Consider the following 20,951-nt stretch of genomic DNA (forward strand, 5'->3'; position numbering starts at 1 on the left):
TACTAAAGTCAAAATAAACATCTACTGCTCTGCCCTCATCCACCAAGCCAGCCATCTCATCTTTGCAGGATTCTCACAGTTACCTTAACAGCCACAGGCCTCCACAAAGCAATCAAATTGTAGGATCTCACCTTGCTTTGGAGGGTCTTTGCAGGCAGGAGGGTCTTTTGCCAGCCCCAGCCTCAGCCCCCGGGGAGCAGGGAATATGCTGGAAGAGGTGGTTTGCCACAATGGAGATATTTTGCCAGCCTGAAGGGCTCCCTCCAAAAGCTCTCTTGAGTCCAAGATGGATTTTCTGGCCAAAAATGTAGGAAACAAATGGTGGAAAACCTGCATGACGTGGGAGAGCCTTTCAAGCCTCGGCAGATGCCCAGCACTGGAGCGGTGCCATGGCTCAGGGCAGCTGCTGCCTGGGGAGCAGGGCAGGACAGCAGCTCTGCAGTGAGAGGAGTGACCCGGGACTCCCTGATGTCCTGCCACAGCCTGGGAGTGCAGCTGGAGTCGGAGCCCCCCTCCACTTGCAGAGAGGATTCTCAGGCTCCAGGGCCTGGATTTTGATCCCCAGAAGTACAAATCCCCTGCTTGGCTACCCTGGAGCTGCAGGTGAGAGCAGTGGAGACACCGTCCTTCACAAATCAGCTCATCTCTGGCAGAGACACAAAGAAGGGTCAAGGCCCCTGACACAGGTGATGATCCGCTCCTCCGCACACTTACCCCCCAGGGAGGATCTCTCTTGCAGCCCTGCTCCCCTGCATGGCCTTACCCTGCGTTACAACCCAGGACGCCTGTGCTGCCAGCTGTGGCAGGCTGCAGGCTCACCCCGCAGCTGGGCAGAGGCACCACCAGAGTGGCTGAGGGTGCGCTTTTTATTGGGGTCAAAGACTCTGTAAGTCCTGGCATGGATATCGGGGAAGGTGCTGGATTTTGCTGGTTTCAGCAACAGCAAGCCCTGGCAGGACTAGCTCTGCTTCCCCTGGGTAACTCTGAGCATCTCTGGGCAGAGGTGCATGGCAGAACAAGAAATGGCTCCAGTTTTCAGTTGAATTGCTACAGAGCAAAACCAAATTATGGCTTTTTGCCATGGAAATAAATCATGCAGAAACCAACAGTGGGAGTTTTATGTTCCTCTGTGCTTGCAACTCACATGCTAGTGTGTGCACGGGGAAATGACAAACGCCGGCTGCCAGCTCTGCATTGCCGGGTGAGAAAGGTTGTGGCTGCAGAAAGACAGCTTTGTGGCTAACACCAGCCAGAGACAGCTTTGCTCATGGGATGTTCACAGTCGCTGCTCTCCAGCCTGCTACCTGCAAGGAGCAAGCCAGGGGGTCGGTGGCCCGCATGGTGCGGTCTCGCTCGCTGCGCAGAGCCCCCAGGGGTGGTGGGGAGGTGTGATGGGGGTGTGATGAGGTCTGCATCAGGCAGCTCCGTGCTCCATCTGGAAGTCCTGAGATGATCAGTGGAAGGAAAGGGGCCGTCATTTACTGTTAATGAATTTGACAGAGCTGGAGGAGGAGGGTCTGCGAAGAGCTGCTGCAGCTGCAGTGGTTTGGTTGTGTCATCAGCACAAACCGATCAGCACTTACAAAACTGCCCTTTGTCAGCTGTGAAGTTGTTTACTCCGGAATGCTGAGAAGCCTCCTGGAAGGGGGGCATCTCTTCCTCTGCAGCTGCTCCTCGGCACTGCTGACTCGGGCTGCACAGGACTTGGGCTTCAAGTCACTGGTTGCAACCCCAGCTGTACGCGCCGGCCGGACTGCCCCCAGGGCAATTCACCCTCACTAGCTCTGATGCCAGGTTCTGTTTTCAGTTTTCTGTTCCTGTACGCTGGTTTTCACTTTGCTACCAGAGCCCTCTGCTGTTACTGTTCCTGCGGTTTAAGTATTTATAAACTGACCTCTCTGAAGCTTCCTTTATTATTCCTGGAAATGAGACATTTTTTATCATTTTAGCCTCACCCAGACTGGGGCATGAGATTTGTTTGGGTACAGGCAGGGTAGAAAAAGAAAGCTAAAATTATTCAAAGAGGAACATTGTAGGGAAAGGTGTTGTAGTGGGTGCTGAGTCTCCATCCCATGGGAGAGATGGTGACAAGGATTAGCTCAGAGGCTTTGGGACTCCTTCAGGCCCCCCTGAAATCCTGCCCTTGCCAAGAGCCCCAGGTCACAAAGCACATACCCCCAGAGCAGAAGGATGCCCGGTACTTTGCTCGTGGGCAATGGTGAGGGCTGTCCCCAGGCTGACGGGGAAGCCTTGTCTGCCTTTCCCTGGGAGTACAGCTTGCCCATGGGGCTGCACCATCACAGCCCTGGCACCTCAGCACCATCAGAAGGACCCTGGAACACGTAAAGGGATATTATCCCATCCCTGCCAATCCTGCTAGCCATTTGATCCTCTTGCCCACAAGCGGATGCAAGCTCTGGGGTATGGGGTGCTCCATTTGGAAGATGCTGGTGGGCTTCACCTGGAGTAAAGGTGCGGTGCCCTGGGAGGCACAGCCTTGTCCCTCTGCTCACAGCCTGGGGCAAAGTCCACCTCCTCTGCTCCCACTCACAAACCATCCCCAGCAAGGCCTCCCTGTGGCTGTGCCTCTCTATGGTCCCTGAGGGATGCAGGAGGCCACACAGGGAGGCTGCAGGGCTGTGGCATGCTGGCAAGTGGTCCCAGAGCTCCCCGAGCCCTCCCCTCTCCCCCAGGGGACGCGGGTGCCAGGCAGAGCCGGGGCAGCCGGACAATGGCCCTTTTGAAGGGCACAAGCTCATCTGGGGTGGCAAATGCCTCCATATCAGGGCAGCAGGATGGGACCTGTGCTTCAGAGAGACACCACAAAGTACCCTAACCTACAAACAGCCCCCACATATGGGAAGTGGTTTGCAGCCTTGCAGCAAGCCCAAAATAAATTGTGAAGCTAGTAAACATCCGAGCTCCGCTGCCAGTATGACCACCACAGCTGGAAAGCTCACACCTCGCTGTGGGAAAGGGGCCCACACCCCCAGGGGTTTTCCAGCTCCCCATCAGTGCTGGGTGAAGACCAACACCAGATACGTCCCTGCCAGTACGCTGCAGAGAGAGGGACCAAGCCAGCGCTGGTGGGCACGTGGTCTTCAGGAGGTCCGAGGGCCGTACATTAGGGAAGTCTCCCAGCTGCGGCAATGGCCCTGACACAAGTTTAAAGGCTAACACTGGTCTCAGCGCCATCCATGAGCAGGGGAAGGCTGGTATGCTTAGCCATCCCCAAAGCACCCGTGGGGTGTAGCCGGCCACGCTGTGCTCTGCAGCCAGCCCACCCAAACCTCCCGGAGAGCTGGGCTCCAGGAGTGTTAACGAAAATGAAAACAGTTGATTTGTGGCCTGCTTCTTTTCCTTTTTGGTTGATTATGAAGAGCATACAAGACCAGTAGGTTCATTTATAAACTGCGGGGTTTTTTTCATCCTAGCAGAACTCACAATTTTCAGCCTGGTCTTCCTTGCTCTTTCTGGAGGATTCACCAAAGATCTGAGTGAGGTGTGCTCTCCTTCAGGGCAGAGGATGTAGCCCCAGCAGAGACACTTTGTCTGGTCCTCCCAGGCGTTTGCAGGGTTTGAGGGATGCTGAGGGGTGCGGGTTGGATGTGCCCCAGCCCCTGAAGCTGGCAGTCTGGGTGAGCCAGGAGCACAGCCCCACAGACCCTCCCCTAAGGCCCAAAGACTGCTAAAACTCAAGTTTTCCTTGTTTTTTTCTTTTCCTTTCATGTCAAGGATGGAGATGGGTTTGGAGTAAGGACGTTTTTTTATTTCACTTTAATTTGCTTTGAAATCCTGTACACTTAATCCTCTTTGGGTTGTTTTGTTTAAAAAGAAAGGCCAGGAAAACTTTGAGGCATCAGTCATTAGAAAGTAATAGTATTCCCTGGCGTATATTTTTTCAGAAAATGCCCTCGCTGGAGGATTGAACCTTTAACAAGATATATTTTCCTTAGGACATCTTCCTGGCGTGACACAATTTCAGGTAAACTCAAAGGGCTCCCTTGTGCGACGCAGCCGGTGGCGACCAGCACTTGCTGATGCCGCCCAGCCAGGACGGCCACGCTCTCCCCTCCACCAGCCACGGTGGAGACATGCGGTTCCCAGGCCCTCCAGGACCCCCCACACGCCCAGGTCCCCACTGGAGCCAGTTCCAGGACTTGACATCATCTCCAAAGTTCCAACATTTCTCCAGAAACGTTGAGAATGGTGGGGGTGAAGTTTCTGGACACCGATGGGAAGTCACTGGCAGGATGGAGACTGCTGCAGGTGGAAGCGGAGCTTGTCCTAGAGGTGTTTTTCTGAAAAGCGGGTTCCTTCTCCCCGTTGCAAAACGCCGGCCGACACTCAGCGCGGAGGTGCAGGGATGGGCGCCGGGGGTAACCGCACAGCTGGCACCCCGCGCTGAGCCGCTCCGGGGCATTATAAATGTCAGTGAAATGTGTCAGTCACAGCAGTATTCACACCCCCGGCTAATAATTAGGTAGTTTCTTTCTCATTTCACCTTAAAGGTACAGCTTGCTTGAAATTTACCACGCTCAGAGAGAGCGGGGCTTAGAGGGGGATTTTCTGGCCTCTGGGCCTGATGTTTAGTATTACAATGAGGATAGTTCACCTAAAGGACGCTTAGTTTTAGTTCTTATCAACATGCCAATTCGTTGTCCTCTTTGACTATATACTTTATCACCCAGCTTTCGGATGTTCCCTTTTATCAGTCTTTCAGTTCTTCTTCAAGTATGTAGTTGTAAAACAAATGCTTTCCTATTTCTCAGCTCACTTCTCTGGCTGCCAAATTCTCTTTTCCCAGGCTCACGTGGTTCACTGTTATTGCTTAGTGGAAAATTCCATTTTCTTCAGGATATCAGAGGTAGTTTCTGAACTCAGGACATTTTTCTAGTACTTCCTTTTCTGAGCGAATCCTGACTCCTCAGCATTAAAACCTGCTATAAATAGCAACTTACATCAGCCAGTCTCACCATTTATTTCAGGGTTCCCCTTTCATTCAAGACTGAGAATTTCCCTATTTCTCCTACCACCAAATTTATTTAGGGCATTTGCTTTACTTAGCACTTTCTCCTGGGATTTTCTGGGGGCTTGCAGAAAAGCTCCAACATATCCCTCTATGTAAATTGATGCAACTCGAGCCAGACTGCTTCGGATGGGCTGTCCTGCTGGCTCCAGGCCCTGCTTGCCGGCAGGGCAGGCAAGGGTAGACCACAGGCTGGGTCATGAACCCCGAAACCACCTGGAGCCACAGTAGGAAAACTTCCATCTTACACCACCATTTTGCTGCGTTATGAGCCTAATTCCCCCTGCGATGCTCCAGCACACTTTGGCCACTCTTCCACAGCTATCTCTCCATCTCAGAGCATTTCTTGGGTTAGAAGGTCCTTCATCTGAGACACACAACATCCTCTCTTTCTAAAAGGCAGAAGAGCTAGAAGAAATAACTTTCTCATTCCATCATGACTGGAATGCGGGGGCATGAGTAAGGAAACATTTTTTAGGAGCATGTTGCAACATCTCAGGCACCATTGATATGGCTATAGCCTTCCATGACTATTCAGGCTGCAAAGAGCTGGCAGAGTTGGGGCTTTTGTCAGATTTTTAAGGAGACACAGACTCCTAAAGCAAACACCCTGACTTTGGGGTTACGTTTGGCTTTCAGCAGTAGAACAGTTTCAGCCCTTACCTGACATCTGTAACACACATTATCTAGGCTAAACTGATCGCGAACTGGCTCAGCTAAACTAAGTAAACTTTTCTTGATTAATTAAGAAAAGACCTCTGACAGCCCAAAATAATTTGTCATCTACTTGCTAACAAAGGTATAAAGGCTTGGAGGTTTTCAGCTGCCTGAAACGGAAAAATGTCTCATTGAAAACATTTGAATAATCAATGCAGATTTCCAACTAATTCTTCAGTTTTAATAAAACTTTTTTTTATCAGAACATTTCTGCCATAAATGGCTTTTTGCCTGCCTGCCCTACCCACGTTGTCTGCCTTGGGAGCAGGATGGGACAGATGGCTGTAGGTGGCAGACCTCAAGACATGACCCATGAATGCTTGAAGGTACAATCACAGCGAACAGCTCAGAGGCAAACCATGCTCTTACGTACATCTACAAGTTATATTCCCTGAACAACCAGACAGAGGAGCCAAGTAAGCTGATGCAAGCTCAGAGCCGATTTCTGGTCCAGCTGGCGGTCAGCTGAACGCTGGGTTCCCACCTCCTGTCTGGCTGGGCGCCCTGCCTGCGGAGGCAGGCTCTCTCCTCATTCTCCCAGGATACTCAGGGATAGGCAAGCTGACAAGTGGAGCAGGGAGTGGGGTCTGAACTGATGGGTGAGCCAGCAAGGTCCTTCTCCCTGCAGATGGCAAAGGGAAGGATGGAGAGGGGACCAGCTTGGCCATGGTGCGGCCAGGAAGGAGGTGATGTTCAGCTTGGCAAGTGTCACCTTTGCTCCATGAGGTAGACTTACCCTCCCCAGCCAGGGCGAGGGGCAGGTGCACCACTACAGCTCCCAGCGGGAGCCTCCTTGAGGGTGGGCCACCTCTGAGACTTCTCCTGTGCAAGTCCTGGACCATGTTGTCCTCCAGACCCCTCTCTGCCCGCACAGAGCAAAGCAGTTAACCTGCACGAAGATAACCTGCTGCGACTGGTAGAAGGGGAAGCAGGACAGCCCATGGCTGGTGGAGGGCTGTGCACACCATGCAGTGTTGGAGTGATATTTGGAAAACACCAGGTTACGTACAGAAGGTGCCTGGGTCAATAGTGAGGAGCTTTTAACAGAAACTTGGTGAGTCAGTGCCTAGGGCGGCCGTATGGGTGCAGAGGTGCTGGCGGTGCAGTTGGGTTACTCCTTTTTAAGTTCTAGTCTTTCCACTGACTTTCAGGCAGCATCTGCTAAGACATGACCACTTGGTAATGTCCTGAAAATAATGGAATGCACATATTTCCCATAAATGTGTCTGCTTCCTTGTTGAGAAGAGACATCCTTCTAGGAACATCTCGTTACAGCTGGACAGCCCTCAGCTCTTCCCAGACCATCCATTGCCTCCCTGCCAGGCCTTCACTCTCCTCCTCCTCAGCAACAGAGAGGTGGTTGGTAAACCCCCATGGCAGTCCATATGGAGGCTGCTGTCTTCTTCCCAGTGACACATCCCTGGCCACAGCCCTTGCCCAGCCCTCAGAGAGCTGTGAGCTCTTACTCTCTCCCATACAACACGGTAATTCCTCCTTGTCTTTGGTCATTACAGTTTTCTCTCTTCTGCTGAGATGGGATACTCTTTTCTGCCCAGACATCCCAGTTTCTGCCCATACCCTCATCCTGCAGCTCCTGGTCTTCAGAAGCGGTGTCTTCTTCCTTACCCTGCTCCTGGAGCCCCTCCTGCTTCATCATCAGTGTGACAGTCAACATCTCCAAACTTCTTTTGGCTCTCTGCATCTCCGTGCCTAGCAATGATAAACCTCACCTATCAGTAGCCCTTGAAATTTAACTGTCTAATCTAAATTGGTCATTTAGGGTCTTCTTTTGGGACCTGGAGTGCCGCAGGCACCTCCAGGACATAATGCCCCATCTCAGCTCTCCCTTCCCTTAAACTGAGGTGGAAACTCAAGTGCTACAGCTTTCAGGACCTTTACTTCATTCCCATCACTACCTGTGCTGCTACCTGCGGTGCCGCCACAGCTGCAGGACTCACCCTGAGTCCTCTCCAACTACGTGAAGCATGGCCAGGACATGGAGCCCACTGGTGATGGTACTGCTACTGGAGCAGCACAGGCTGTGCAGATGTGGGAGGGAAACAGTTCACAGTAGAGGAGACCTCAGCCCCTTTTTCCCTAGCCGGCCTCATCCCATCCATGCTCTTCAGCCCATTTGCACAGTTCTTGGAAGGACACGCTCTTGCCTCCGAGCAGGTTGGGTAATAGGGGCCTGTTGACAAATGCAGGAACCTCCACAGGGGAACTTCTTACGAAGGGATATGCACGAAAGAAGCAGAAATAGCAATGGTGACTGTTTCACATCCTGTGTCACTGGGGAGGCTCTGAATCGAGGGGAGAGTTTCACCCTTCTAGGGCTGAAGATGCCGCTCTGTTCCACCACGAGACTGCACCGTGAGCAGCCTCTCCTCTGGGGGAAATTCCACCATGCCTACGCAAGCCACTGCACGGACATCCTCACCCTATAAATTGGGGAGCTGCTGACTGTCTCAGCATTGGACAGAAAAGAGGTTTTCAAGCTCCACTTGCCTGCTTGAGCTTTGGCCACCACTTCTCAGCTGACATGAAGATCTCTGTGGCTGCCCTTGCCGTTCTCATCGCTGCCTTCTGCTACCAGACCTCTGCTGCGCCAAGTAAGTCCAGGCTTTCCCCCTCCTTCCTAAATGGGGACAGGAGAGATGTCGCTGCTGGAATGGGGTCCCTTCTGCAGGCCTTCCACCCCTGGGGTGCTCCAGGGCCATTGGGGCTCTCATGCCATGGGAAAGGCACAGCTCAAAGCAAAGCATGGGCTGTGTCAGCACCAGCTCAGGGACAACCCAGAAGGGAAAAAATCAAAGGAAGGAGAAAAAAGACCCCATTTTTTCCTCTTCCTCCTTTATATCCTTTCCACTCCGCAGACCCAGGGGTCTGTGGTCCCAGCTCCCTGTCCCTGCCCCCCATCCTTTGCCACTGCTGACAACCGCCTTTGCCCTTCACAGTTGGCTCCGACCCGCCGACCTCCTGCTGCTTCACCTACACCTCCCGGCAGCTGCCCCGCAGCTTTGTGGTAGAGTACTATGAGACCAACAGCCTGTGCTCCCAGGCGGCCGTTGTGTAAGTCCTCTCCTCCAGGGTGGTGGTGGGCTCACCCCTTGGGCTGAGGATCCAGAGAGGGAAAGATGCCTTTTCAGAAGACAGGGGATGGAGGCTGGCCCTGGGGACAGGAGGGATGAGGGACCAAGGGGTGCAAGGTGATGCTCCATGGGCTCAGCGCACAGGGGGCTCGCACCGGTCCTGCTCCACCACTGCTGATGTGATGGGCATGATGTGCTGCATGCCCAACTTCTGCTGGTCCCTGCGGGAGGCCGGGTTTGGGGCAGGGTTCCCCTCCATGCAAAAACTTACCTCTTCGCACCCCACAGGTTTATCACGAAGAAGGGCCGTGAAGTCTGCGCCAACCCCGAGCAAGACTGGGTCCAGCAGTACGTGAGTGAGCTGGAGCTGAACTGAGGTCCCGGGGCAGACCCTGCCACCCTGCGTCCCTCGGCTGCCCGGACGAGCACGCCACGGCTAGCTGTGGGCTCCCTTGGAAATGCTTCAATGTCATTTAAAGCTAGTTAGGAAACTGAAAATGTTCCAGAATCTGACTTTAGTGTTTTGCTGTTTAATTTTGTATAGGGGAGGGATCGGGTGCAATAACTCCACTCCAGACAAATAAGAATATTATTTAATAGTTATTTTTTTAAAATGAAGACTCATGACCAGGTTATATTTTCTGTATTTAATTAATTGTAAATTTTTATGTAATATTTAATTCAAATTTTGAGAAATAAATATTTTTGTAGGAACTTTCTGTCTTTGCCTCTGTTACAACCCTTTGCGATGACAATAGCTGAAATTATAATAGTGGCAACATGTTCTTTATTCCCTTTTCGACACTGCCAAAACCCCCACAAGCTTGCCCTATCCAAATGTGCTGTTTTGCAAAATAAGAAGAGAAAAATCATGAAGGAAGAGGTGTGAGAAGGGCATAGATTACATTCAGGTAGCTTGGCTCACTGTTTTTATAAGGTATTTAAGCACTGCTCATTATGACTGACTGCTGGCAGCTAGTTAAATTCCATCGCTGGCCCCATTATAGTAAATTAAAATATTACCTTTAGGGGCTGTAATTTAACATGCTGGCTTTTTCAGGGAAAGCTTTCTGAGAGCTGCAGCTGAAATGGATCATCTATTCCCAGAGCTGAGAATGGAAAAAATATGTATCACTACAAGATTTTTAGAAATCTTTCATTAAGCTTTCATTTAGCTGGGACATGAGGCTTAGCAGATGTGTCCCTTTTATGAGAAAAGGTGCTTTTTCTCCATGTCTCCAAAACCTGCCCATCTCTGGAGATGCCTGTCCAGAGATGCCTGTCCAGCGATGCAGCGTCCCCCAGCAACGTCCCTGCCAGACCCCAGCCCCAGGGCAGGATCTGCCCCTGCGAGGAGACATCTCCGCTGCAGCCCTGGGGCCGGTCTCCCACCAGAGCTGAAGGCGATGGAGCCCACACCACTGATGGCGTTTAGATGGCTCTGATCAGCTCTCAACATGCACTGTTGGGTGAACAACGAGGGTCTGGGTTCCTCCTGCCTGGACCTCTGGTGCCTGTAGGGCAGCCCAAGGAAAAAGGCTTAGGTCAGAGATTCAGTGCACCCCACCCAAGTGACTTACTGAATTTGGGAGGACGGACATGAACATCAGTGAAACACGGGGTAGCAAGGCAGGAAGGGGGCTCCTGGGGATGGAGTGAAGATGACAAGGCAGAGGGCAGAGGCTGGGCAGGAACTGTGCAGCAAGAGAAGCCTCAGGTGGGGCTGGAAGGGACCAGGGGGACGTGGGTGCATTTGGGGGAGGAAGGAGTGTATCAGTTATGTCAGGAGCCTTGTCACTTCAGGAACTGCAGCCCCCAGCTCCTCAGCCCACGGGGTGGCATGAACCCCATCCGTCATCCCACTACAGTGCTGACTGCACCCAGCTTAAAATAGCATCTGAGGAGGAGGAGGGGTGAAATGGAGAGCTGTGCCAGTGAGCGGGACCCCAGCCCCACTCCCCGAGGAGCTGCTGGGACGGAGCCCATGGCTGTGTGGCTCAGGCGGGTGCTGGCACAGACAGCCGTGCCTCGGTGACAGTGAGCTGCTCCTGCGTGTGAGGGCAGGGGCTTTGGTCACAGCTCTGACTCCCCAGGCACTGCATGCCCCAGGGCCAGCTCTGGGAGCAGGGCCAAGCTGGAAGTGAGGGTACCTTGGCCCTTGGGTACCGGCCAGCTCCATACCTGCGTGCTGGAGCTTCACCCTGAGGACAGATTGGGCCAAAGCTGAGTGCCCGGGGCTGCCCTCGCTCCAGGGAATATCGGGAGCTCATCCAGGGAGCACCACCCAGCCTGTGCACTGTTCCAGCCTGTTGCAAACACCCCCATGTGCCAATGCCCTTAACAATCCGGGTCGCACTCAAGCCACCCACGGCAGACACCTACCCCGGGTACCTCAGCTAACTCCTCACCGCTATTCTGGGAGCCTGCAGGGAGTCCTGAATTGCCCGTGTCTTTCTCAATCTTACACCCACCTACGTGTGACAGCTCAGAGGAGCCCTCAAAGTGCATGTGAGGAATACAGCGTGCTCGTTAATCACATCCCCAGGCACAGAGGTGTGAACGAAGCCTGCACGAGCAAGGCAAAGGCAGCTAGCAGCTTTCAGCAAGCTGGCAGATGCCTCCCAGGCCCACAGGCAGCACTGTGTGCATGGAGAAAGCATCCCTGGCAATCTTTAGAGCTGCCACGTTTTGCAAACGAGACGGCGGAGTGCAGGAAGGTGGCCCTGAGAAGGGACAGGCAGGCAGGGGCTGCAGCACCCGTGTCACCATTAGCTCAAATCTGCACCCAGGGATTACCCTGCCCAGAGCAGGGGATATATTTGCCATGCTGTCGTGGTTTTAGCTGGGATAGAGTTAATTTTCTTCACTGTAGCTGGCCTAGTGCTGTGCTTTGGACTTAGTACGAAAACAATGTTGATAACACACTGTCGTGGTTCAGCCCCAGTCGGCAACTAAACACCCCGCAGCCGCTCGCTCACTGCCCCCCACCTCTGCGGGACGGGGGAGGGAATCGGAAGAGCAAAAGAAAAAAACTTGTGGGTTGAGATAAGAACAGTTTAATAATTATATTAAAATAATAATTTTAATAATATTGATTATTATAATAATAACAATAATGATAATATAATAAAAAGGAAAAGGGAAAAAGGGAAAAAACCAGAAACACAAGAGACACAACCGCTCACCACCTGCCAACTGATGCTGCCCGTCCCCGAGCCGCGATTGCTGCCTCCCTCCCCCGCCAGCCCCTCCCAGTAACCTACTGGGCATGACGTTACATGATATGGAATGTCCCTTTGGCCAGTGTGAATCCCCTCTCTGGCTGTGCCCCCTCCCCTCCCGGCTGCTCGTGCCCCCGGCAGAGCCTGGGGAGCTGGAGAAGCCCTTGACTAGCACAAGCGCTGCCCAGCAACAACCAAACCACCGGTGTGTGATCAATGGGGCGGGGGGCAGTGAGCGAGCGGCTGCGTGGTGTTTAGCTGCTGACTGGACCTGAACCATGACACATATACATTGAGGCAGCTGTTTGAAGCTGACCTTGCTGCTAGAGCCGAGCGATGCAAGAAAACCCGCACACTGTGCAGCCCTCGGAGGAGCCCCGGGATGCCCCAGTGCTCGTGCTCGGGTCTCAGGGCTAATCGTGATGCTCATCCCTCCCAGAAACAGCCTCAGGGGTGCTCAAGGATCACCCACTGGGGATGGGGTAGGTGAATGCAAGAAGCGGAGGGCACTAAGCTGGAGGCAGCAGATGCAGAGAAAGAGGAAGCTGGGACCCAAGAGGACAGTGGCTTGCAAGTGGTTTCCTCTGGATTCAGACCGAGACAAGAGCAATGGTGCCAAGGTCTTCAGAATTTGTAAACTACCAAAAAGAGACTCATCCTGAAACCAGTGTGGTATTTACTGAATAGTTTGTGCAATGTATATAAAAGTAAGTATTTTCCATGAAAGCCCTGGGAAGCCTAGCTGTGAACAAAAATAAAATCATTACTGTGATAAGAATAACATCGTTACTATAATATACACGTGCAGCTCTATGTATTTGTTTTTTATATCACCCTGGTGTGTCCATAGGCATTTTCAGGTATAACGGCGGCCAGGGGAGTTGGAGGTCGGAGTCTGGCATTGCAGAGAAGGAGCTGGACTGTGCTGATGGAGATACAGACTGATGGCAATCAAGGGTCATGGTGGTCTGACAGCTTTTACATCTCCACTTTTTCAGAGAGGAATTAGACACCGTGAAGGCAAAATGCCCGTGTGCTCAGAAGTGCCAGCTCTGTGCCTTCCTCACCATCTCAGGCACCGGGGCCCCAGCTCGCTGCAGGGAGGGGAGGCTCAGTCCTCCACCCGAAACGGCTCTTCCCAGACACATCAAGATGGGGGACCATGTCTCTTCTGGGGGACCAGCACCCAAAAAAGAAAAAGGCATGTAGAAGTGGATGCTTTTGCATGCTGCATACAAAAGGAGTGTTTTCCTAAAGCAGCAAATATATCCCAGACTTCCAGGGCTGAAGAAGACACAGAAATATTATGCTAGAAATGGTGCCTGGCTATCACCTTCCCTGTAATGGCCAACAGTAGGCAGAAGTGGCAATGAAGACTCGAAAAGACATTTCTGCGCTGTTCTTAGAAAGGCGCAGACAACTATTCACATCCCCCTAAGATGACAAAACATTTTCCACTGTACTAGAGAGAAAGCAAGATGTTAACATTTGCTGAGAAAACACATTTCCATAACTGCAGGTCTGTAATTTTTGCTGTTGAGAATCTTAACGGGGGCACAGTCAGCACCTCTGGGTGACCAAACTGCCACAGGACCTAAAGCCTAAAAATGTGACATTAATCTACTGATTGCCAGAAAACCAGCTCCCTGATCACCCAACCTCAACCCATGACTGTTCTGCCAGACGTGGCATCCAGAGGGATTGCTGCCTTCTGTAAAATCAGACACCTTGAGCAGATCAGTCCTAGGACCCACCACAGCAAGACACTGTCTCAACCCAGAATGTCCCTGCAAAATTTACATATGTGCATATGTATATGCCCATCTTCCTTCAGTATATGAAAATCAAATGGAAATGGTGTGACTGTGATTAGCCTGACACATACAGGTCAGCCCCTTTGGTAATAAATAACCTTATGACGCCGTGTGAGGGCTACCAGCTTGCTGGGAGCTGGGCAGCCGGGGAGCAGGAGCACTTGCGTGAAGACCGACAAGCTCAGGTCAGACCGCCCTGTGCCAGGCAGCCACCCCTTGCGGCTGGGGGGAGCGGTCCAAGCAGGACCTGGCCCTTGCTGGGCAGAATCTGTGTGGAGGCCAGAGCCAGGCAATAAATGCATTTTCACCAGCGACAGGGGCAAGCTCGACTCCTCATGACTTAGACAAGCTGCTTGCAAATTGCTTTAGGAACAGCTTTAGCTTTAAGTCAGCAGGGAGCTCTAAAAGCCAGGTCCCAGTGCTCCTGGCTATTCTCTAGCTGCCTGTTGCCAACCAGTCTGGGCATCTCAGGGCAGAATGGTAAGAATGGTATCTGCCCAGAGCAGTTCCTTAGTTGCAGTTGATGCTGAGAGTCCACTAGATGGAAAATTTTATAGCATATTCAGAGCTGCCTCATGCCTTCAAGTTTTATTCTCCTTCCTGGGAGAGGCAGATTCTTGATTTCTAGGAATGCTGTGGATGCTGCATCAGGGTGAGTCCACTTCCTTTCCGCTCATTCATCTCTCCCCCCTCTTTGCAAGGTCTCTGAGCTGTTGCATTTCCTCCTCCCTCTTCTGGAAACACACTTCGTCCCTCTGGTGTCGCAGCAAGTGCCACTCATCTGTCACCTTACCATGGTCAGATCACTCTTGCTTCCTGGACTGTTTCCATTCCATCACCGCCTCCTGCCCATGGCTCAGTGACATTTAGCCTGGTCCCTTCCCAGCTGTCACCATGCACCTGGCTGTCCTCACCACTCCCCCCGCCAACAGCCTCTGCTTCCAGCCCTCTGTCAAGACCTCAAGGTTCATGTCCTTTCTTACCTTCTCAGGCTCCATAAACTCCCTCTGTAAGATATCCACAGAGGTCAATGAGCTGCAGAGCCCACCAAGACCCATTGCCCTTCTCCTTACTGGGACATGGCAGAGCTGGGACTGGGCTCTTCTAGCTGGTCTCCTCTCTCTGCCATGCAGCCTCCAAAAAAAGAGCCTGCAGCTGAAGGGAGGAGGGTGGGACCCCCCAAAACGCAACAAAACTCAGCCAAGAGGAACTGCTATCTCAGGTCCAGAATCTGTTTTCACTAGGAGACTCCTAAAGCACCATCTAGGACATCCCCAGAGAAATTGTGCTGAGCATTTAAGACCATGCTTTATCAAACCTCATTTTATTTGAACTGAATCTGTCTTTAAATTAAGCAGCTTCACTATTTTTGTCTGAAGGGCATGCTCGGCAGCCGCTCCAGCTGGCAGTCTACTGCTGCTGGCATCACCTCCATCCTCTCTGCCTCCAGGGCAGTGTCTCCTGCCTCCTGGCCCTGTGGACCACAGGCACTTTGGTTTAGATGGGTAGGACCTACTGACGCCACGGCTGAGCTTAAGGACCTCAGAGCTTTTCCTCTAGCAACATAGTGGCAGACTGTTGGAGGCAAGAGGCTGGGGCAGCAGTAAAGCCTGGAGGAGAAGGGACGTCCCAGGGGATGGAGAGACCAAAGGTGACCTTTGGAGACATCAGCAGAGGCTGGGTTATTTTTCTTTCCTTGGGTTTTGCAGCCCCCGAAGTGACCCCATCCTGGGGTGTGCAATGCACAGCTTCCCATGCTCGGAGATTTCCCATCCACAGGGCTTGTGAGGGGAGGTGGAGGGGCTGGACGTACCAAACTGGACTTCATCTCCCTTCTAAGGGACAAGAGAGAGCAGCCCAGGAGCCACCAGGCAGTGCAGCACCCTCGCCCATACAGATGTCCCCTTGCCGTCGCCCCGGGCCCCAGCACTGCGAGGCTCAAGTACAGCCAACTACACAGGCAGCTGCCGCTCCCAAATCCCTGGCTGCTGGGTGCCTGGCTTGCTGTAGTGTCCCACTCATGTCACAGAGGGGTCTCCTGAGGATCCTCTCTGGGCTGGAGAGGACCAGATCCAGCAGCACCCTTTGCCCTCTGAGAGGCTGCAAATTAGCTGGGGCTAATGAGCAGGGATGGACACACCACAAAACCACGCTGTTAACCGCACAAAGCTCCCCAAATCAACACTTTATTGCCTTGTTCCAGTACAATTCACACCAAAATCAGCACTACGCAGCAGGCTGGGTGCGCGCCCTTCTCCAGCAGCCCGTGAGATGAGCACTGGGGCAGCGGTGGTCAGCCAGGTCCCCTGTGACCACTGGCAGCACAATGGGTTGTGGCACATCTCTGCTGCAAAGCACCCTTCCCAGCATGGGCATGGCATGCAGTGGGCATCACACCTGGCAGGTCACCCCCAGCAGCCAGGAGCTCACAGGGGCCCTGCCATGATGCTCACCAAGGCACACAGCTATTTCCCCAGTCCTGTCCCGCTCACAGGAGGAGCTGCTCAGGCTCCCAGGTCTCTGCCCATCAGTGAGAAGCCAGGGCAGCTGCTGTCACAGGACAACGCACCCCGTCCCCTGCGTGTCCCTGAGCCAGGAGATCACCAAGGGCTCTACATTTCTGCCCCCCAAAAAGGCACCCAGGAAGAAGAGAGGCCGGAGGTTCCCTGAAAACTTGTCGGCGAAGGTGTAAATGTGGGAGTGGTCGCTCACGTTGTAAAAGGAGATTTCTCCTGCCTCGTAGTCCAGGAAGATCCCGATGCGCCGGGGTCTCACACTCAGGGGCAGAGAGGAAACAGGTGAGGTGAGGGCCTCATAGTTCCCCCCATTTTGCAGCCGCAGCACCCAGTAGCCATTTTTTGGGGAGAAGATGACGTTGCCTTTCCTGCTGGCAGACTCCCTGCACAGCCCCAAGCCCCACTCGGGCTTGTCTCCCACCTGCACCTCCCAGTAGCAGCGGCCTGAGAAGAACAGCTGACTCCCCAGCACCACTGGAGTGGTGCTGAACCTCTTGGGGTTGTCAAAGAGGGACAGAAGCAGCTTCTTGCTCCCGCGCCACACACTCTTGCGGTCCTCAGACAGGGTGAGCTCGGGGTGCGCTGTCTCGGGGTCCAGAGTCACATCCACTGGAGCGAGAGAAGGGTGGAAGGACAGACAGGGCTTAAGGGGTCTGCAGGCATGGACATGAGCGGGTGGGTGCTTGCAACCTGGATGCTGGGCTCTTCCAGATCTTCCTACCTCCCACATTTAGTTGCTTGTGTGAGTGGTTTTGCACAGCCCCCAGCACTGCCCGGCAGTGGGGAAGTGCAATACAGAAATCATGCTAACCATAAACCACATCAAAATACTTGGCATCTAGCTGCAGAGCAGGAAGAGAATGAGGGAGGCTCCGCAGCCCCTGGCATAGCTTCAGAAACAGCCAACACTGAAAGTAACAGTTCATGGGCAACATGAAGCCTGAAACTCCTGAGTGACCTCCTAGGCTTCAGGGTCACATCACATCCCATCCAAGACCAGAATGAGGAAGGTCTCCCCATCCTGAAACCAGCCTGAACTCATCAGTCCCACAAACGCCGGCCAGCTGAACAAAGCTTGTTGAAGAAACCTCCCTGTGCCCCAGGGTATTGGAGGGGAGTGTGATGTGGAGCCCAAACATGCCAGGAGCTGTCACAAAAGCAGCCTCCTTACCTTTGAACTTCTTCAGCATGTCCCTCATGCCCAGGCAGCGCTCAGGGATGCTGTAGTTTTCCTTGAGGGTCACGGACACAGCCTTGGGGGACTGGAACTTTACCCCCTCGCACCTGAAAGGAGAGCGATGCCTCTGGGCTGTGTCCAGAGCCCACAGCACGGCCGGTCTCCTCTTGGAGGGGTTTAATGCCTTTCTGTTGGCTGCACAGATGCATCTCCTCCCTTGAGCTCTTTGGCTCTGAAGAGCACTAGGGATAACTGCTTGCTTATTGGCAAGCCCAATGGGACCAGAGCTAAACGATGAGGGGAGCGGCACTGCCAGTCCCTGGGAAGGAAGGAGCAAGGCCAGCCGGGCAGCGTGTCCCTTTGGAGGGGGACGTGCCTCACACACCACAAGGCCAGGAAAGACCTTGGCTCCGGGGCCCTGAAAGAAGAGGATGGAGTCTCTTCTCCAGCCCCCACTGGTCTCAGTCCCTCCTTTGTCAGCCGCAGAGAGGACCAAACCAGACACTGGGCAGGGAGGACAGGGACATCTCACTTAGAGCCTGGAGGCAGCCAGGATGGTCGGAGGAATGAGAACGGGTACCTACCTGCTCAGGATGCTTTTCATGTCCTAGAAGGAGAAGAGAAAAACCATTCTGCGTGTGGGGCTCCAGATCCTTGTGCCCACCAGCCAGCCTGGCCCCAGCCACCCACCCAGAGAGCAAAGGCATTGGGGCTGAGTTACTGGGGCTGGTGGCATAGCCTGACCTTGAGCAGCCCATCAGCTGGCTGCTGGGTCTTCTCCTTTATCTCCAAGATCATCTCCTCCAGCAAGGACTTCTGCTCCACCAACTTGGCCAGGTTTTCATTGATCATCAGCAGAATCCGCTTCTCCTCTTCCTCCAGCTTCTGGAGCAGCAGCTTCTCCTCGTCAGCCAGCAGCCGATGCAGCTTCCCAAACTCGCTCACAATCCTCTCCCGTTTCTTTTTCACCATCTCCTTGAAATAAGAAGATACACACGGTGAAGCAAGGCAACGTTGGCCAGGCAGCCAAGACAGAGCCAGATTCTCAGCATCCACGTCCAGCATCAGGCCCTGGGAAACCACTGCATTTTTTTGATAAGCGCATTTATTTAAAAAAAAACAGCCAGAGGCTAACTGCTGTGCTTTCATCTCGCCTGAGTTCCCACTCAACATCCTCAGTTTACCAGCAGTAGGACTTTGCCCGGGGCACTTCTGCTCAGCTGGACCTCAGATGTCTAATGATGTCTTGGTGCAGCATGGGGGGATTGGGGGGGCACTGCTGGGCTGCAAGGAGATGCCATCAGGTGTCTGGGCAGGTTTTTATTAGATGTGGTGCAACTCATGCCTCCAGCTAGATTCAGGCTAACCTGCTACTCAGGCAGCCTGGAGGAAATGCTCCATGTCTGGAAAAAACAACAGCAATGGGAAAGAGGTGGAAAAAGCCCCAGGGCTGGGGACGGATGGAAAGGGGGAGCCAGGGAGAACTCCCTGGGTGTCTGAGAGCTCTCACTACAGCCAGCAACAGGCAGGGTCTGCCAGTGCTTTAAGGTTTTTCGCCTGAGCCCTAAAAATTGTCACTTTGCTCAAAACTTGAAGCACCAGGAAAGCACATTGCTGTTAGCTAGGACTATGAAACCTCAAAATGAAGAAGATAAACGGAAGGAAACTAAACTGCACTTATTTTTCTGTCCAAGCACATGATTTCATGGACCTGACTCATGAAGGCTTGATAAGCCAGGAGAGTCACAGCCACTTCCCCGCCACTGCTCACAAAGGGCATTTTTTCCGGTTTACCAAAAAAGCGCAACTTGCTGCTGGCGGGCGGGAAGCCAGAGGCAGCTGAGCCGCAGCCCTGGAGCCCTGACTCAGGCCGGCTGGGCGAGAGTGACACGGGTCTTTCACAGCCTACATCCCTGCCCCACCCCGGCCCCGAGGGGGATGCTGGGCACGCAGGGGCACCCCAGAAACCTGCCACCCCCTTGGCTGGGCTGCAGCGGGCAGGCTGGGGAGCTGAGCAAATAACCACGGGAGTCCGGAGAAACCTGTTTTCCCCGCTAAAGCTGATTAATCACCAACCCTAGCTCAGGGCTGGATAACTCGCTCCAGCAGTTTCGTTTCCTTTTCTGCAGTTACTTTTACTTTCCAGCCTCCACCCCGGGGGGATGTGAACTGCAGCTCCTTTGCTGGTGTCGTATCTCCCCAGACCTGCCTGGAGTCAGGCAGAGGTGCAAGGTGGAGTAATTCAGTTTATGTTTTTTTCTAATGAAAACACTTCTAGTTCCTACTGCTGTGAAGCAGAGCTTACATATAGATCATGCCTGGCTTGTAACTCAAGCACACATTGTAAAACAAAAGGCAAATACAAAACAACTGGTGTCTATTTATTTAACCAGCACACAAGCTCCTGTGGTTTTGGTGGAGCTGGTGTGCTGTTATTTGCAAAGCATTTCTTTGCAAACCTTTTAAATTTCTTTATAGAGCCTCACACAGTCACCAAGCCTGGTTTCCAGCGCCAGTCCTCCATACAACAGCAGGACACGAGGACATCTCCTACTGTGAGGACTATGCCAAATTCATGGCCCCAGACAAGATCATAACTGCTGATATCTCTGAAGCTCATTCTTTAAGAATTAAGCCAGGCACCTGCCTTGCACTCCTGCGTTTTCATCCTTTCTGTTGACTCATACTTCTTCACGCCCTCCACTTCCTTTGAAAGATGCTCCAGGGATTTCTGGAGTTTGACCTGAAAGGAGAAGAAACAGGCTGAGCTGACCCCAGCAGCACCTGCCAAGTGCCGCAGTCCGGCCGGGTGCCCTCTGCCCCGGGACCGCCCGTGCCAGCCTGCGGCAAGGGGACTGTGACCCCACACCAGGCGGTGCCAGCCCTGGCACCCAAACCCGGCAGCTGTGCTCTTCACTCCACTCGCAGCATTAACCCTCTCCACGCTCCTCGGGTTTTCCCCATATATTTCTCACTATTTAGGTTTTGGAGAACAAAGTGACTGCTCCCCGCAATGCCAGGGCGCGGAGCAGCTGGAGGCATGCTGCCAGGAGTGTTGCTGGGACGTGGGGTTTGGGTGCACCCCTCCACCTAGGTGAAACATCCCCAGGGCAGGACCCACCACCGCTCCTTCTCCAGGGGGGTCGTGGCAGTGCAGGGAGCCAGACTGGCTCTGTGCACCCGGGTGGACTGGGATGAGCCTGGGTGCCTCCATAATTTGGGAGCCAACAGGTCCAGCCTCATCCCTGCAATAAGAGCAGCTAGGTGGGTGCCACCGTCTCTGCAACCCCCTCCTCTGCTTTCCCGTCGGTGCCACCAGGGCTGTTGGGAGAGGGGCGGTGGGGTTCCAGCGGCCGATACCCCCAGCGCCAGCGTGCCCAGGGTG

The 20,951-nt window shown here is 53.3% G+C and overlaps 2 protein-coding genes across 2 annotated transcripts in view; one reads left to right on the forward strand and one right to left on the reverse strand.

Annotated features, from left to right (window-relative positions):
* Positions 1-8,206: 8,206 nt before the first annotated feature.
* Positions 8,207-9,552, forward strand: LOC104043175 (C-C motif chemokine 4 homolog). The gene is made up of 3 exons (XM_009502755.2): positions 8,207-8,358; positions 8,704-8,818; positions 9,127-9,552. The coding sequence occupies exons 1-3, from the start codon at positions 8,289-8,291 to the stop codon at positions 9,212-9,214; spliced, it is 273 nt and encodes a 90-aa protein (XP_009501050.2). The 5' UTR covers positions 8,207-8,288; the 3' UTR covers positions 9,215-9,552.
* Positions 9,553-16,043: 6,491 nt separating this feature from the next.
* Positions 16,044-20,951, reverse strand: part of LOC104049951 (E3 ubiquitin-protein ligase TRIM39-like) — a 5,599-nt gene continuing 691 nt past the window's right edge. The window contains exons 2-6 of the mRNA XM_064467623.1: positions 20,214-20,309; positions 18,311-18,541; positions 18,151-18,173; positions 17,561-17,673; positions 16,044-16,998 (exon numbers count right to left, since the gene is read on the reverse strand). Of these exons, the coding sequence (XP_064323693.1) occupies positions 16,427-16,998; positions 17,561-17,673; positions 18,151-18,173; positions 18,311-18,541; positions 20,214-20,309 (1,035 nt within the window). The 3' untranslated portion in view covers positions 16,044-16,426. The remainder of the gene's footprint in view (positions 16,999-17,560; positions 17,674-18,150; positions 18,174-18,310; positions 18,542-20,213; positions 20,310-20,951) is intronic.

This window comes from Phalacrocorax carbo, chromosome 17 (genome assembly GCF_963921805.1).
Source record: "Phalacrocorax carbo chromosome 17, bPhaCar2.1, whole genome shotgun sequence".
NCBI classification, from domain to species: domain Eukaryota; kingdom Metazoa; phylum Chordata; class Aves; order Suliformes; family Phalacrocoracidae; genus Phalacrocorax; species Phalacrocorax carbo.

Coding starts and splice junctions, on each gene's coding strand:
- LOC104043175 (XM_009502755.2), top strand. CDS start 8,289: ATGAAGATCTCTGTGGCTGCCCTTGCCGTTCTCATCGCTGCCTTCTGC. Junction 8,359..8,703: donor CCAGACCTCTGCTGCGCCAA/GTAAGTCCAGGC, acceptor TGCCCTTCACAG/TTGGCTCCGACCCGCCGACC. Junction 8,819..9,126: donor TGCTCCCAGGCGGCCGTTGT/GTAAGTCCTCTC, acceptor CGCACCCCACAG/GTTTATCACGAAGAAGGGCC.